The following is a 15,959-nucleotide window of genomic DNA, read 5'->3' on the forward strand; positions in this document are numbered from 1 at the left end:
AGACAAAAGGCATTTAAGGAACTTTGAAATATAAGTTAACTGCCAGTGAGTAAGCAATGATTTTATCAGTTAACTGTTCATATTACAGTAATCATGCTTATTCTATCAAAGAGCAAAATTGTAGTTAGCTATTTAAATGCATTGTGATAACAATAATCAGGTTTTTATTTTCTGGAGTTAAATAATAAAATATTTAAAATCAAGGTAGAACCTTTTCAAGAACACAGGAACAAGTAACCAAAGGCGGTAAAAGAAAATTATAGAGTTATGGAAAAATGGAAGGTTAACATAAATAAAGGGAAAATCACATTGAATTGATTAAGGTTGATCAACATATGAAACAATTCCAATATAGCATGAAAACTTCCTGTTTTGCAATACTAACTGTACTGTTTACCAATATGATGGTACTATTGAACTATAGATACAAGTCATAAATAGCAAATAGAAATACTCACAAAGTTCATTTTGAGAAAATATCAGAAATGTGTTATCTTCATTGAGATTTTTGCTAAAATCTATACATAATTCACTCAGCTTCTGCTTGATTGTCTTGATTTCCTTAATGTCAATCCATATATAAAAAGCAAAATGTTACATTAAAGGTATCACTGTTCATTACTGAAGTCATGCAGAGCATTCAAAACAAGTGCGTCCCAAGGTGGGCTGTCCCTAATGTTCTTCATGAACATGGAACAGTCTATGTCTATGAAGAAGCTGCCATGAGCCTCTTACAGGACATAAATGCCTTAACGTTTCAAAGAGAGATGTTTTCCTTATGGTAACATGCTTTGTGAACAAACTCCTTCCGTTGTTTTGTTTTCAAGGACATGGCCCAATTTTATTTATTCTTATATTCTCTTCCCATCTTTGGCACACAGTTTAAAGAGAATAAGAATATGCATCTTTTATGACTTTAAGAAACTACTATCTGTTCTGACCTAGGCTTCCCAAGAACATGAAGCAAACTCCTTGTTCCAACAAAAAACGCTTTTATTAATTTACTGTATTAATTCACTCATTTGCAAAGTTTTTCAAGGGAGGATTTATGTTGAATGTTGAATGTTTATTTTATTTATATGCCGCCCTTTTCCCCCCAAAGGGGACTCAGGGTGGCTCACAACTCAACTAAGGGAGGGGGATACAGACAAAAAATTAAAACAACGCGCAGCAATACATAATTTAAAACACACAACAGTCATACCATTCGAGAAGGGGGTAGAAGCTTTTTAGCCCCAGGCCTGTCGGAATAGCCAGGTCTATAGTCATAGACCTTATCTGGTTTGGAGAGCTGCCAGGCTGATATCTGCAAAACCTGGCAAGGAGTCTTGGAACTGATTTCTCCTGCAAACTCCACTCCACTTTCACTCCTCTTTTATTTCCTCCTGGAAGACCATTCATCATCTACCTGTGGCCTTACTCCCAAGTCGGCCCCTGTTCTTTAGCTGTTCCCTTCGTCTGGCAACTCTGCGCATACACACACTGGGAACAGGCTCCAGGTGTTTGTCTGCCTCACTGAAGGCAGCTGATAACTGGCATATGCCTCTGGCCCCCTCTCTGCCTTCAACATGAGAGCCTTCCCTAGACTCCAGGACTGGACCATGTTCTTCCCCGACCTCCTCACTGTCCGAATCTGCTTCCAGCTCTGCTGGTGGGCCACAACACTATTTTAAGTACTTTTCTGATCTATGGCACCATAGCTGGGTAAGGCAGATAAAGAAATATGATAAACTAAAGTATTATATACAAGAAATTCCTAGTATTCTTTTAATATGCCCTTTTGACATACCGTATATACTCAAGTATAAGCCGAGTTTTTCAGCCCACTTTTTGGGCTGAAAAAAGCCGCCTCGGCTTATACTCGAGTCAGTGAAAAATTTGCCCGAAATGGAGGAGAAAAAGGGGCGGGGCTATGCCGCTGGGTGACGCTCGTGAATGGCCCGGCGCCCCTGTGAGTTTCCCCTCCCTCTGTGTCAGTTTGCCGCGCAGCGTGCACCGCACCATCCCCCCTCCTCACGTTCTAATGTAATGCAGGGCTGTCTTACGATTCCCCTTCCTCCCCCTCCTGCCGCTCTGCAACGATGTCCCACCTCCTCCTTGTTATAGCAAGCAGCCACATAGCGATGTCCCACCTAATCTGGTACAGTGATCCAATGATAGGAATCACTGTGCCGTGTGTCATAGGAGGCGGGACATCGCTCCCGCGGCTGCACGGGACATCATCATCATAGCGGGACATCAGCATCATGAGGTGAGTGAAGTATTTCATTGAATACACCGCTAGTTTACTGTTTTTCTTTGAAATAAATATTCAAAAACATTATTGGTATCTATTTTTATTTTTGAAATTTACCGGTAGCTGCTGCATTTCCCACCCTAGGCTTATACTTGAGTCAATAACTTTTCCAGTTTTTTGTGGTAAAATTAGGTGCCTCGGCTTATATTCGGGTCGGCCTATACTCGAGTATATACGGTAAGTCAATATGGTGTGCCCTCAACTAAAAGAAACACATTTAAAGTAAGTAATTCTTAATTTATCCATACTTTCATATATTTAAGATAACAGGTTGCATACAATCTCAAGCAAGGAACAAACTTCTGGCCATCCAACATATTTTACCATATCATAGGGGCAGAAATTGGAAAAGCTGGAAATTATGACTCTCAGTTTAGAGAAACTACTATTCAAACTTGGGACAAATGCAAATGATGGAAAATGAGTCAAAAGGAAAAGGCTAGGATTTGTATCCTGAGGGCACTCCTATAGGCTTGATACCTATTCTCTAGGATCTTATGGATATATATTTTCTTTTCTTCTTGATTTCAATAAATTTATCTATCACCAGTATCTCTTCGAGAATTACTGCTGTTAGATAGCTTCAGTATATGAGTGGAGTTGAGATGTATGGAAAGAAATCTCACACTTCTACAGATTCTCATTACGCCTCTAAAATCTGCTATGAAGCCCACCCAACCACCCCAGTTTCATTACAGTTTTGAGAGGAGGTTTGCAAAAGAAGACTTGTCATTAATGGATGCTGTTCCATGAGTGGGATAACAGACTTTAATGTCACTCAATATCCATTGGCAATTTTATGGTTATTATTTTGATAAGGTCCCTTGAGTATGTATAAGCAGAAAGCTGACAATAATGCAAGGAAGCAATTAGCTAATAAATGTGTTTAACATTACAAAATTAGGATACTTCAAATCCCCAATCAGTCATAAATCTTGCTAAAGGAGACAGTTAATTAGTTTTAGCTTTATTAATATTGTATGACTATTCTTTAGATCTACACCATTGAGTCTTATGTTAATGTCTGATGTTGGCTATTCTAGACATATACTCAAATGAAATTATGGCTGTACACTGTTCAAATAAACTAAGAAGATATGAAACAAATATGGAAATATAATAATCCCAACCAATAAGATATCCAGGGCTACCTGGCAAATCATTCTTGCCAAAGTAAGTCTGCTATGTAAGTCTGATGCATACAGTTTAGAAATATTAAATTCAGAAGAATATAAAACAGAAAAGTCTAACTAAGAGTTAGAACATAAAATTATATCATTTGAAACAGTCTTTTATCACCTTGATTCTACTGAATTTGCAATCTTATAGTAAGTAAGAAACCAAGGGGAGCTTTGTATAGGATTTCAATGTGTTATTTGTAAGACTTACTAAAGTTAAAATTAATATATACATATTTTTGGACAAATATAATTTTCACCTTTTTAAAAAATGTTGAATTATGCTACACTTACATTCTGGACTTCTGCAGGAAGGTGAAGCCCATTCCTTTCCCCCATTTTTATTGACTTCTCTAAGTATCTTTTAGCTTCTGGTCTTAAAATCTCAGGGTTACACATTTGCTGAAATGTAAAGAAATAATAACATTTAATATATTCAAAGTTCAGTATTAATGCATGAGTTGTATTTCTATATAAAACATTAAATATTTTGCTTGGTATAAGAATAATAGTTTGACACGGTGAATTTTATATTCAGTGATGCATGCCTGTTCAGCAGCAAAAACAGTTCTGGCAGAACAGATTCCTTTTTTCCAAATTTCTCATATTTCTTCAATTGAATAAGGAGATCCTTAAAAAAAAAGATAATATAGCTGAGGTTAAACAGCTTCAGTTGTACGCTAACAGCCTCATAAGCTTTAAGACTAAATGTGTAGATCACAGCTAGAAGCCAAGAGAGTCAGACACAATAGCTTGCCTTAAATCACCTAGTAATTTGCCCCCCCCCCAAAAGAAGGAGGGCAAAAGAAGAATGGGACGACAGAGAATGAGGTGGCTGGATGGATTCATCGAAGCAGAAGGCATGAGGTTAAATGGACTCCAGAGGATGGTGGAGGACAGGAAGGCCTGGAGGAATGTTGTCCATGGGGTTGCGATGGGTCGGATACGACTTCGCAACAAGCCATTTTTGAAAAAATTAGATTTGTCTCAATTAATTTGCCATTTATTAACATTACAAGAAACTACTGTCAAGTGAGGAGTAACATGAACCACTTTAGCTCACTTTAACTGCTGTAAGGCTAAGAACACATAAGATTTATGCTTTTAAAAATGTCCCGCCCTTGTTTTCTTTAAACTAGTACTCACCATCGTTCCACATTCATTTAAATTCAAAATTTGTCATTAAGACTTACTGTATTTTTCGGAGTACAAGACACACCTCCCCCCCCCCCCATAAAAGAGTGTGGAAATGTCAGTACATCTTATACACCGAATACAGCCATTTATGGCCTCCCGAAGCACTGCCCACGCATCCCATTTTTGTGAAAAATGGGTAGTTTCCCCCCAAAACGTAGGCGTTTTTGCCTTCCCCCAACCCCCAGAAGCACTGTGCAGGCTTCAGCAGGGCTGGGGGAAGGCAAAAACACCTCCCCCACCCCTGGGGTCTGGGGAGGACAACAACTTTTTTTCTTACTTACCTCTTCGAAATCTTGGTGTGTCTTGTACACCGGTGCATCTTATAGTCCGAAAAATACAGTATTTTTACACGTCTCACAATACATGCCACCTGCAACACATCAATTTAGCAGCATCTTTGGGAGGAGACTGCCCTGCTATTTTCATTTAGCTTTGGTGGACATGTCCTTTCTTCCACCTCCCGAGGAATTATATGTTCAATATCTGAACATATTAATTAATGTTGTATTTTAATAATAGAAATGGTAATAAACATTCATAGCCATTAAAGGCAAACTCAGCTCTAACCAATTCATTCATCTTTGTACCTTGGTACTGAAATATCATGAAAAGATTTACATGATTGTGTGTATTTTGTGACACCCCTTGTTGACTAAGGGTGTCACAAAATGACTTGTTGATTAAGACAATTTGCAGCAAGAAGAGGAACCATTTCTCCTATGGGTAATTTTTTATTCAGCATGGTGTATGAACTCAAAGTCTTGGTTGAGGAACCAGGACATGATTTGCCCCAGCAGATAAATACTGCATTCTTCTCATTCCAACAATGGATCTGGGAATAAAATTGATTGGTGGGTAGAGGAGTTAAAACTATTTCCAACCATAGAAAATCAGGACCATTGTTTTTCTGCATCTTTGAAGGTAGGAGGGAGATTTCTTTTCAACTACCAACCCTGGAAAGCGTATGTAAGATGAAGACTAACAGGCCACCTTCAACAAATGTTTACAAACAGACCCACATTTTGGAATTGCTTCTCTATCCTGTTATGCTCTTCTTTATACAATGATGCTTTTTATGTGTATATTTGACATCCAAAATTCATCCCATTTGAGAAAATGTTTACGTCTGATAGATATTTAGGGTTATTCTATGACCATAGAAGAGCATCAAAGGTTGCAAATCTGAGTGAATGTTCTTTTTGGACATGCTATGATCAGGGTGGGTTGCTGCCAGTTTTAATACTGGTTCGCAATCCGCACAACCCGCACCAGACGTGGGTGGGCGTGTACTGTTCAATGTAAATTGTTCTTCGCACATGCGCAGAATATTACAGTGAACTGCGCACATGCAGTCACTAAAAACCAAAATGGCACTGGCCCAGTGGCAGGGAGGGTACTGGTTCAGGGGCGTGGCAGGCCTGGGTTGCTGCCGGTTCGGCAACCCAGACCTGAATTCCACTACCGGTTTGACTGAACTGGGAGCAACCCCTTCTGGCTATGATGGAATAGTTCAGAAAGACCGTTGGCTTACCTGAACGGTCGTTCTCGGGGCACTGCGAAGAGAGCCCAAATGCTGGGTTAACACAGCCTATCTGCCCTTGGACTGAGTGATGTTTTTCTTGACCACGCCTTCCTTTGCCTGCACATGCTCAATTCGAAAACGAAGGAACCGTCCTGTAATCAATTACAGTCAATACAGCCACATCGTTCAAAATACAAACACCCGGGTGGGTTTGGGCTCTCTTCGCAGTGCCCCGAGAACGACCGTTCAGGTAAGCCAACGGTCTTTCTCCAGTGCACTGCTCAGAGAGCCCAAATGCTGGGACATGCCCAAGCTATTGAGTCCCAGGGTGGGGAAGCGCCGAAGCCTCTGGCATTTCAGCCACTCTTTGTAATACTCTTCTGCCAAAGGAGGCTTCGGCTGAGGCAAAGGTGTCAATCTTATAGTTTCTAATAAAGGCCGTGGGGGAAGCCCAGGTGGCCGCTCTACAAATGTCTAGGATAGAGGCCTGGGTTGCCCAGGCTGCAGACGTTGCAGCACTCCTGGTGGAGTGAGCGGTGATTCGTCTTGGAGCCGTCTTGCCCTGGTGCTCATATGCCAGTTTGATGCAAGCATGTAGCCAACGTCCCACAGTGTGAGAGGAGACCTTGCGGCCCAGGGACGCAGGGAGGAAGGAGACAAAGAAAGCCTCTGACCGGCGGTAGTCCTTTGTTCTCTTTACATACGTGCGCACGGCCCGTCTCACGTCCAGCTTGTGCCACTCACGCTCCTTAGGGTGAGAAGGATGGGGACAGAAGTTGGGCAAAATAAGTTCTTGAGTCCTGTGAAACAGGGAGTTAATTTTCGGAGCAAATGACGGATCAAGTCTCAATATTACTCTGTCCGGGTGAACTACGCACAAATCTTCCCTGACAGAGAGCGCAGCAAGCTCGGCTACCCTGCGAGCGGATGTAATGGCCACCAGGAAAGCGGTTTTGATGGTGAGGTAGCGCAGACTGGTCTTTTTTAAAGGCTCAAATGGGGCTTTGGTCAGGGCCTTAAGCACAAATGGAAGATCCCATGACGGATACCGGTGAACAGTTGGAGGGCTGATGTTCGGTGCTCCCTTGAGAAAGCTCTTGATCTGGGGGAGCTGACTCAGCGAGCGAGAGGAGCCCTTTGCCAGGATGGTAGACAACGCTGCAACCTGGCGTCTGAGGGTGCTGACTGCAAGGCCCTTATCCAGACCCTCTTGCAAAAAGTCTAGGGTCTGGGGGATCGAGGCTGAGGAGGCCTCTATGTTCCTAGTCTTGCACCACCGTGAGAAGGCGGCCCAGGTGGCATCGTAGATTCTAGTCGTAGAGGGCTTCCTGGACGCTTGGATTGTTCGAATGACCTGGTCAGAGAATTTTTGCTTTCTCAGGAGCTCCCCTTCAAGTGCCAAACGGCTAGCTGCAGCCACTGGGGCTCCGGATGGGTGATGGCCCCCTGGCTGAGGGCAATCTTGTCCCGGGGGATTCTCCAAGGTCTTTGAACTGAGAGGCTGACCAGGTCTGCGTACCAGGGCCTTCTGGGCCAGAAGGGAGCCACCAGAATGAGGTCTGCCTTTTCGGTCAGGAGCTTGTTCACCACTTGAGGGATGAGCGGAAGTGGAGGGAAGGCATACAGAAGTCCCTGAGGCCACGCTGACCTCAGAGCATTTGTTCCCTCCGCCTGGGGCGAGTGGTAGCGACTGAAGCAGCGTGGGAGCTGTGTGTTGTTGTGTGTGGCAAACAGGTCTACCTGTGGCTTGCCGAACCTCCTCACGATCTGCTGGAACAGGTCCGGGTGCAGGCGCCACTCCGAGTGGTCGATGCGTTGGCGGCTCAGCCAGTCTGCTTCCCGGTTGCTTACGCCGGAGATGTGATCTGCACTGAGAGAAGCCAGATGACGTTCCGCCCACCTGCCCAGCGCTTCTGCCTCGAGCATGAGGGCCTTTGATCGAGTGCCCCCTTGCCGGTTTATGTGCGCTTTTGTCGCCACATTGTCTGTCATCAGCAGTACATGAGCCCCTCTTACTAGAGATGCGAACTTTCTCAGCGCTAGGCGAGCTGCCCTCAGTTCCAGCCAATTGATGCTGTGGGCGGCCTCCCTCTGAGTCCATCGGCCTTGGGCTAGGTGGCCCTGACAGTGGGCGCCCCACCCCAGGAGGCTGGCATCCGTGGTGACAACTAGTCTCTCCGGCTCCTTGAACAGGCAGCCCTTCCTGACTGCCTTGGACCTCCACCATGCCAGAGACCGGATCACCTTTTGTGGGAGCCGAACCCGCCTGAGTGAGTTGCTGTTCCTGGCCCTCTGCACTGGCAGCAGAAACCACTGCAGCTCCCTGGCGTGAAGGCGAGCCCAGGGAATCACCCCCAGGCACGAGATCATTATCCCTAGGAGCTGGGACAGCTGAATGATGGGTACCGACCTGGCAAGGCTGCAGTGCTTCACTCTGCGTCTCAGGTTCGACAGCCGGTCTGGCGAAAGAAATACCTGGCAGGAGGTGGAGTTGATGACCGCACCCAGGTGCTGTATACAGGTGGATGGTCGGAACTGGCTCTTCTCCATGTTGACAGAGAAGCCATGGTACTGCAGGGTCTGCACAGTTAGAGAAACATCGCGGTGTGCCTGCTTGGTGGTGAGAGAGTGAATGATTATGTCGTCTAAATAACATTCCAGACGAACCGGATGGTTGCGGAGATGAGCCGCTAGCACTGCCAGAATTTTGGTGAATGTTCTGGGCGCAGATGATAGCCCGAAGGGAAGAGCCCTGTACTGGAAATGCTTCCCTTCCGCGTAGAACCTCAGGAACCGCCTGTGGGCCACATGGATGGGGACATGCAGGTAGGCCTCTTTGAGATCTATTGATGTCAATAGGTCCCCCTCCCTCACACAGCCCAGGATGGAGTGGAGTGACTGCATCTTGAACCTCTTGTAAGCCAGATGCTGATTTAGGCTCTTGAGGTCCAAGATGGCCCTCCACCCCCCTGAACTTTTGGGCACTAGGAAGAGGATCGAATAGAAGCCCCTCCCCTGCTGATCCCTGGGGACTGGCTCTATCGCCTCTATCTCTAGGAGATGGCAGATTTCTGCCCTCATGCGTTCCCTCTTTTCTGGGTTCCTGGGGGTAGGACAGCGGATAAACTTTCTTTGGGGAAAGGCTAGGAAGTCCAGGAGAAGGCCCTTGCGAATGGTGTTGAGGACCCACTTGTCCGATGTTATCTCCTCCCACCTGTCGGCCTACAGCCGTAGCCGACCCCCGATGGGGGGATCCCTGTGACCGTCACTTTCCCTTACGAAAGGGCCGGGATCCACCACTGTTGTTTCCTCCTCCTCGGAATGGTCTCCGAAAGGAAGACTGGGATTGGTTGGCACGAGCCCCGAAGGATCTGTCTTGGTGCCTATCCCCCCCTGCCTGAAAGGGCCTCTGATAGGAGGAAGGGTGAGAAGATTGCCCTGTTTCCTGGCTCCTGTAGGGTCTCTTACGAAAGGACCCCACCCCTTTCCGGTCACCCCTTTTAAAGGTTGCCGGAAGGATCTTGCGTTTGTCCTTGGTTTCGGTGACAAACTTGTCCAGGGCCTCTCCAAACAGAAAGCCCCCTTTAAATGGGGCCGATGCCAGCTTCCATTTAGCCTTCATTTCGGCCTGCCAGAGCCTGAGCCATAGGAGGCGGCGGGAGGTGATATTGGAAGCTAGAGCTCTGGAAGAGAATTTTGCTGCTGTCAAGGTGGCATCCACCGAATACTCGACAGCGGTAATAATCTTGGTTAGCTCATGGCGCCACCTAGATTTCCTGGGCAGGGGTCTGGACCTGAGTTGGCGCAGCCAGAATAGGGTGGCCCTAATAAAAAAGGAGGCAGAGGTGGATGCCTTGATGGCCCAGGCAGACGCCATGTGTGTTTTCTGACATGCCTTTTCCGACCTCTTATCTTCTGCCTTAAGTCCCTCTAGGAGCTCAGCTGGCAGGTTGGAATTGGAAGTCAGAGACACGACTGGGGCATCTACTTCTGGGAATTTGAGGATTTCCTCCATTTTATCTTCTACTGCATATAGAGTTCTATCCCCCCCACTGGGGTTGGTCAGGGTGCCTGGCTGTAGCCACTGGCGCTATACCGCGTCCATAAATAGGTCTGGCACAGGAATAACCTCGGGAGTTTCTACTGTCTCTTTGAACAACCCATGCTTAAGATCCTTGGAAGTGGAAGCCTGAGAGGCCTCAGGCCTGGAAATGGGGCCTAACTCTGTGGCCATCATGGCTTTGTGCAAGATAGACTTGAATAATGACGGTTGAAACAGGCCAGAGAATTTTTGGCTTGTCAGGGGTGGGGTTTTCGTCTTCGGAAAGGGCGAAAATCTCCCCTTCTCCCTGCTCAGAACTTGATAACCCAGAGTGAGAGGGGCTTGAAGATGGGGAGGAGGATACAGGCTCCTTAGAGGTGGAGGCCCGAGGTTTGCGTTTCTCCTTTGGGGCCTTGCCCTTGCGAGAGCCCTTGCGCTTAATGCCTTCAGCTATCCCTTGGGAGATGGCTAAGGCAATTACCTCCCTCATTTCATCCGAGAGAGCAGGACTTTTCCCCCTTTTTTTCTTCTGCTTCCTGGGCCTGCGCTGGCTAGGCCTGCCTGAGCTGGATCCACCCTTCCCAAGGGGGGAATTCTGGACAGAATCTCGTTCCTCTCCGATGGAGGAGCTAGGGGAGTCGGGGTACCCCCAAGATGCTTCAGGAGATGGATCCCTGGATGCATAGTTATCCCCAGACAAGAATTCACTGTCCCCGGGGGGTTGGGCCTCACGATCAGGGGAAGCTGACTCCCTGCTGCGACGGTCTGGGCTAGGTTCTGGCTGAAGGGGCCTTGAAACCTCCCTGGGATCCACTGTGGCTCTTGGAGAAGACCTTTCAAGTGAGCCTTTGTGCCCTTTGCCTTTATTTGCAGAGGGATCCAGCTTGCAGCGCTTGCTGGAGGGCCCCACCTGATCCCCTAAGGCCTCCCTGCATTCCTCAGCCACTTCAGGTCCCCACGAGGCCTGGGAGATAGCTGGAGCTGGGATGGGCAGGCGCTGGCCTTTGCAGTCCAAAAGCGCTGGCAGAATCTCCAGGAGGGAAGGGCCGCCTTGGGGTCGGATTTCCTTCCTCCCACCGCCCTCGGTTCCCCGAGACTTAGCTTATCTTCCGGAGGGAGAGACTAGCTGGCTTCCCAGTCTAGCCCCCAGCCTCCCTGCGGTATTCTGCAGTCGTTGAGGGCTCGCTGAGGCTCCGTTGGCTGGCTGGGCTCTTCTTGAGCTCTGCCGCTCTGCACAGTGAGTCGGAGCGATCCAAAATGGCGGGGGGTGCGCACGCAGCCGCTTCCCACTCTTTCCAGCCCTGAAAAGCGCGCGAAGGCTCCAGCCGTCGCTGCTGTTGCCGGGCAAAATGGAGCAGGCGAGGGAATCCTAGCAATCCGGCTCACCTGCTTTAGAGCCTTCTCAGAGCCTTGCTGGACTTTCCCTCCCCCTGGGACGCCCCTGTTCCAACAGGGAACTTGGTTTATCCCACTAATTGCTCCCTTGCTAGCCAGCCCCCGCTGTGCAAGCCTTTTCAACCCCCTGCAGTGCTTGCAATTAGCAACAGCAGGGAAAACCCGGCAGCCCTTCTCTTAAAGCGACGGAAGCCTCACTGGAGGCAAATAGACAGACCTGATGTAGAAGCGTGATTTCCTCTATCTGAGAATTTAAACGTGGTCCAAATTGGGAAAACTTTTTCCAGCCTTTCTGCTCTTAGACTGGAGCTCTCCCAAAACAGCCCTAACTCGGGCGGACTGAGTTTTCAAATTGAGCATGTGCAGGCAAAGGGAGGCGTGGTCAAGAAAAACATCACTCAGTCCAAGGGCAGATAGGCTGTGTTAACCCAGCATTTGGGCTCTCTGAGCAGTGCACTGGAGAATATGGAAGGACTGATTCAGAAGATGTGCGCTAAGCAAAGTTATACCCAGAGTTTATAAACTCTTGCCTGTTTCTTGGATTGTTTTACTACATAACTCTATACTGGATAGAATATATCTTTATTTTAATTTTTGTGTGATGCATTAAGACTTAAAGTGATGATCAAATGAATCTACTGTATCATTCTAAAAATACAGAGAAATGTTGGTAGAAGGTGATATGTAAAAGGACTTTCACCATTCATTTCTGTTCCTTACAATCTCAAGGTTTTTTTTTAATGTTTTGAGACATGGGAGTTCAGAAATGGAATGCATTGTGGCAGAGAATCACATGAACTGAGTGGAGGCATTTTCTTTGAGCAGAACCTTCATTCAACAAAGAGAGGCTGAATTCATTAGCTGCGCAAGCCAAGCCGGATGCTTCTTTTCTGCTCATCAGCAAAAACGGAATCAAATTTCAGGGCAAGACCTCTAGGCAACTGAGCGTCTTCTATTGAAAATCATCCGTTTTAGAGACAGGCTTCCCGATGGAGCATTGTTTATTCATATAAAAGGAAAAAACAATGCTCCAATGAACAGCAAAGGAATGGGCCACAAAGATAATTCAGCTGTCATCAAGACTTGAAGAAGCCTTTTAATCGGCTCTCCTTTTATGTACAAAAAAAATTCATATAACAGTTGTCAGACAAATAAACAATGATGAATAGATTCTATGGAAAGTGTTAAACTTGGAATAAAGATTTTATATTATTGAAGGTCACTAGATAGTTTTAGAAGTTTAGTTTAAATATAAATTGAAATAAAAAGTGAGGTTCTTGTTGGCTTATTAATTACAACAAGTGTACAGATGCAGCTGAAAGTATTAGTATCTGTCCACCTCCCTTCCATCCTAATTTCCTGTTAAATAAATTTGAAACTGATATAAGGTAGTTGTTAAGTATATCTCCTTTTGGAGACTAGAGTTAAGTAGCAGAAAGTAGCCAGGAATGTGCCACTGAATGGTCACACTACCAATCACAGCCGCCGAAGTTAAAACAAGGATAACTTTACTTGCGTTAACAAGAATAAAGTAGGATAAACATTCTCCAAAACAAGCGATAAGTAGTCTTGAATTATATACATAGTCTATGATACAACACGTTGGTTTACAGATGCTCAACTCACGATTCACCATGTAGACAGGTAACTAACATACAGAGTAGCCACCATCCAATATATAGTATTCAACTCCAATAACAAGCATGGAGAACATACAAGAAACAACCAGGAACAAGACAGTAGTAGTTCCTACTTCCTCTTATGGCTGATTAAAGCAACAGCATCCAATCACATCTCACTTGAGCATTTAAAGTGACAGATACATTGTTTCAATCATGGCCTGTGTGTGTGTGTGTGTGTGTGTGTATGTATGTATGTATATCTAAAAATCTAATAAAAATCATATATATATATGATTTTTATTAGATTTTTTACAACCCCCGGTATGCCCAAATATGGGAGGAAGATCACTATTTCCATTCTCTGTCCTTCGGCTCGTCACAAGAGACCATCCAGGCAGAAACCCAATATTTTTACTGTTGCCTTTTTGTATATATACACATACATACACATACACACACACACACATATATACACAGACTAGGATTACATCTCTATCAGTAGTGACAACCACTATTCTTATTCCAGTGTCTCTAGAGCAGACATTGTGCTTTTGATGTATGATGACTTCACATATTCTTGTAAGTAACAAAACAAATGAAAATGGTATTCCTTAGAAAATAAAATACATTATTGGATGTTAGTCAGTGGTGGGTTTCTAAATTTTCTGCTACCAGTTTGCTCTTTCTCTCTCGCGCAATGCTTCTGTGCATGTGCAGATGCGTCCGGGTGGATGAACGGAGCACCCCACTGCCACTACTACCGGTTCACCCGGGAGAAACCCATCTCTGATGTTAGCGATCTCTCAAGCAGGCTGTTTTCTTTAATTAGTATCATAGATAGTTTCAATCTCATAAGTCGCTGATTATGGAGAAACATAGTCAGGCATTTTGGGTCATGAGCAGTATAGTGAACATAGACAAGAGAAAGAAAAGCAGAGGTTTTCTGGAGAGGAAAGGAAAAGGGTAATAACCAAGCATTGTAAGGATAAAGATTACAAAACCATTTCCAAAGAGGTTCATATTGCTAAAGCACAGCTGCTAATATCAACAACTTTAAAGTCCCCAGGACCATAGTCAAACCTACCTAGACATGGTCACAAGTAGAAAACTGAACAGAAGGATAGTTTGAATGGTGTAGAAAGAACCAATGAAAAGTTTAAAAGAGATTCTGTCTGACCTCCGAAGATCAAGATACAACAATATAAAGTTGCACCATCCATCGTCTTACTAAAAGACGCCTGCCATGAGAGAAGACCTAGGAAGACTCCTCTTCTAAAAGGCAGACACACAACAAGCATGTCTGGAGTTTGCTAAAATGGATGTTGACAAGTCACATTTTCTAGGAGAATGCCCTCTGGAAAGATGAAAACAAATTACAGCTTTTTGCTAAGTCACAGCAGCTATAATTTCTCAGAAGAAAAAGCGATGCTATTAAAGAAAAGAATACCATTGTTTACTGAGAAACTGGATACTTTGAATTTGCTAGGATACAAAGAAATCAGGAATCATTAGGACACATTTTGGAGCGAAATACAATGCTCATTCTTAGAAAATTCAGTCAGAAATCATCTAGATAATGGCCCAAAACATATATCTAAGAGAACTCAAGAATGAGACTGTAATCTACACAGTGTAAAGAACGGGACTGCCTCTGTAAATGGGACTGCGTGGTTTGCATAAGGTTTCCTGATTTATTCTCAGCTTGATTTCCACTTACACATTTAAATCACGGAACTATAAGCAAAACATCGGGCTTTATGCTATTAAGCGCTCATGTCCAATTAGGTGTTGGCCACCAGTGCAGAGTTTTCAGTATAAATTGTGTACTTTATAAACTCCCTACTTTATTTTCTGGGCATAGCCTAACAGGAATGAAAGAACCACCATATACTAGTGCCCAAATTACCCCTACCTAGTGTTCCAGAAGGACACCACAGATGTTAATATTGTAATCCAGAAGGACTAGTAGAGATGCACTTTCCTTATCCTCGGAAAGATGGAAGGCTAAGTCAATCTTGAACTGGTTAGGATCAAACTCCTTGGCAATGGGCAGAGTTAGCCTGCAATACTGCATTCTAACCATTGCACAATCATGGCCTTTGAATGGTTGCTGAACAAATGTCATATGTCAAGGATTACTTGCATCATTTAAATCCATTTGGAATTGTCAGGCATGTTCTTAATAATTTGATCCAGAAATGTAATGTTTGGAACTGGGATACAATTGCACAAATTTCCCAATCTGGGATACATCTTTAGGCAAATTGGGAGTATATCTCTTCTGTAAGAAAGAAATGATTACTTTCTTTAACTATGCAGATTGTGCCAGTCTGGCTGATTTAATTGGCTGGTGGGGAGGGGGGGTGAAGGTTGAAAAAATAGGCAATGATCCTAATTTATTCACATGCACACAATCTTGAACTGTACAAGATGGAAAGGATTCAAATTTACAGGACAAGTGATTGCTCAAGTTACATCCCAATGCTGGATTCTAAATCAAGGCAAATCTAATCAGTTATGTTAATAAAGAATGATACAAATTGCTGACAGCATGCCATGAATTGTTCGGGCTCTCTCTATTAAGCATGTTGAAAAAGATACTGCATATTATGGGAGACCAATGCCAGTCTGTCCTGTGCAACACAATGGAGGGTAGACAAGTGTTCCTAACTGCCTCCTCTGTCACAGAATAACAATTTAAATGGGC

At 44.7% G+C, this 15,959-nt stretch overlaps 1 protein-coding gene across 1 annotated transcript in view; it reads right to left on the reverse strand.

Moving 5' to 3' along the window:
- NLN (neurolysin) overlaps positions 1-15,959 on the reverse strand; it is a 45,386-nt gene that overhangs the window by 17,166 nt on the left and 12,261 nt on the right. The window contains exons 4-5 of the mRNA XM_032214735.1: positions 3,769-3,876; positions 459-561 (exon numbers count right to left, since the gene is read on the reverse strand). Of these exons, the coding sequence (XP_032070626.1) occupies positions 459-561; positions 3,769-3,876 (211 nt within the window). The remainder of the gene's footprint in view (positions 1-458; positions 562-3,768; positions 3,877-15,959) is intronic.

The sequence above is a fragment of the Thamnophis elegans genome, chromosome 3, assembly GCF_009769535.1.
Source record: "Thamnophis elegans isolate rThaEle1 chromosome 3, rThaEle1.pri, whole genome shotgun sequence".
In the NCBI taxonomy this organism is placed as follows: Eukaryota; Metazoa; Chordata; class Lepidosauria; order Squamata; family Colubridae; genus Thamnophis; species Thamnophis elegans.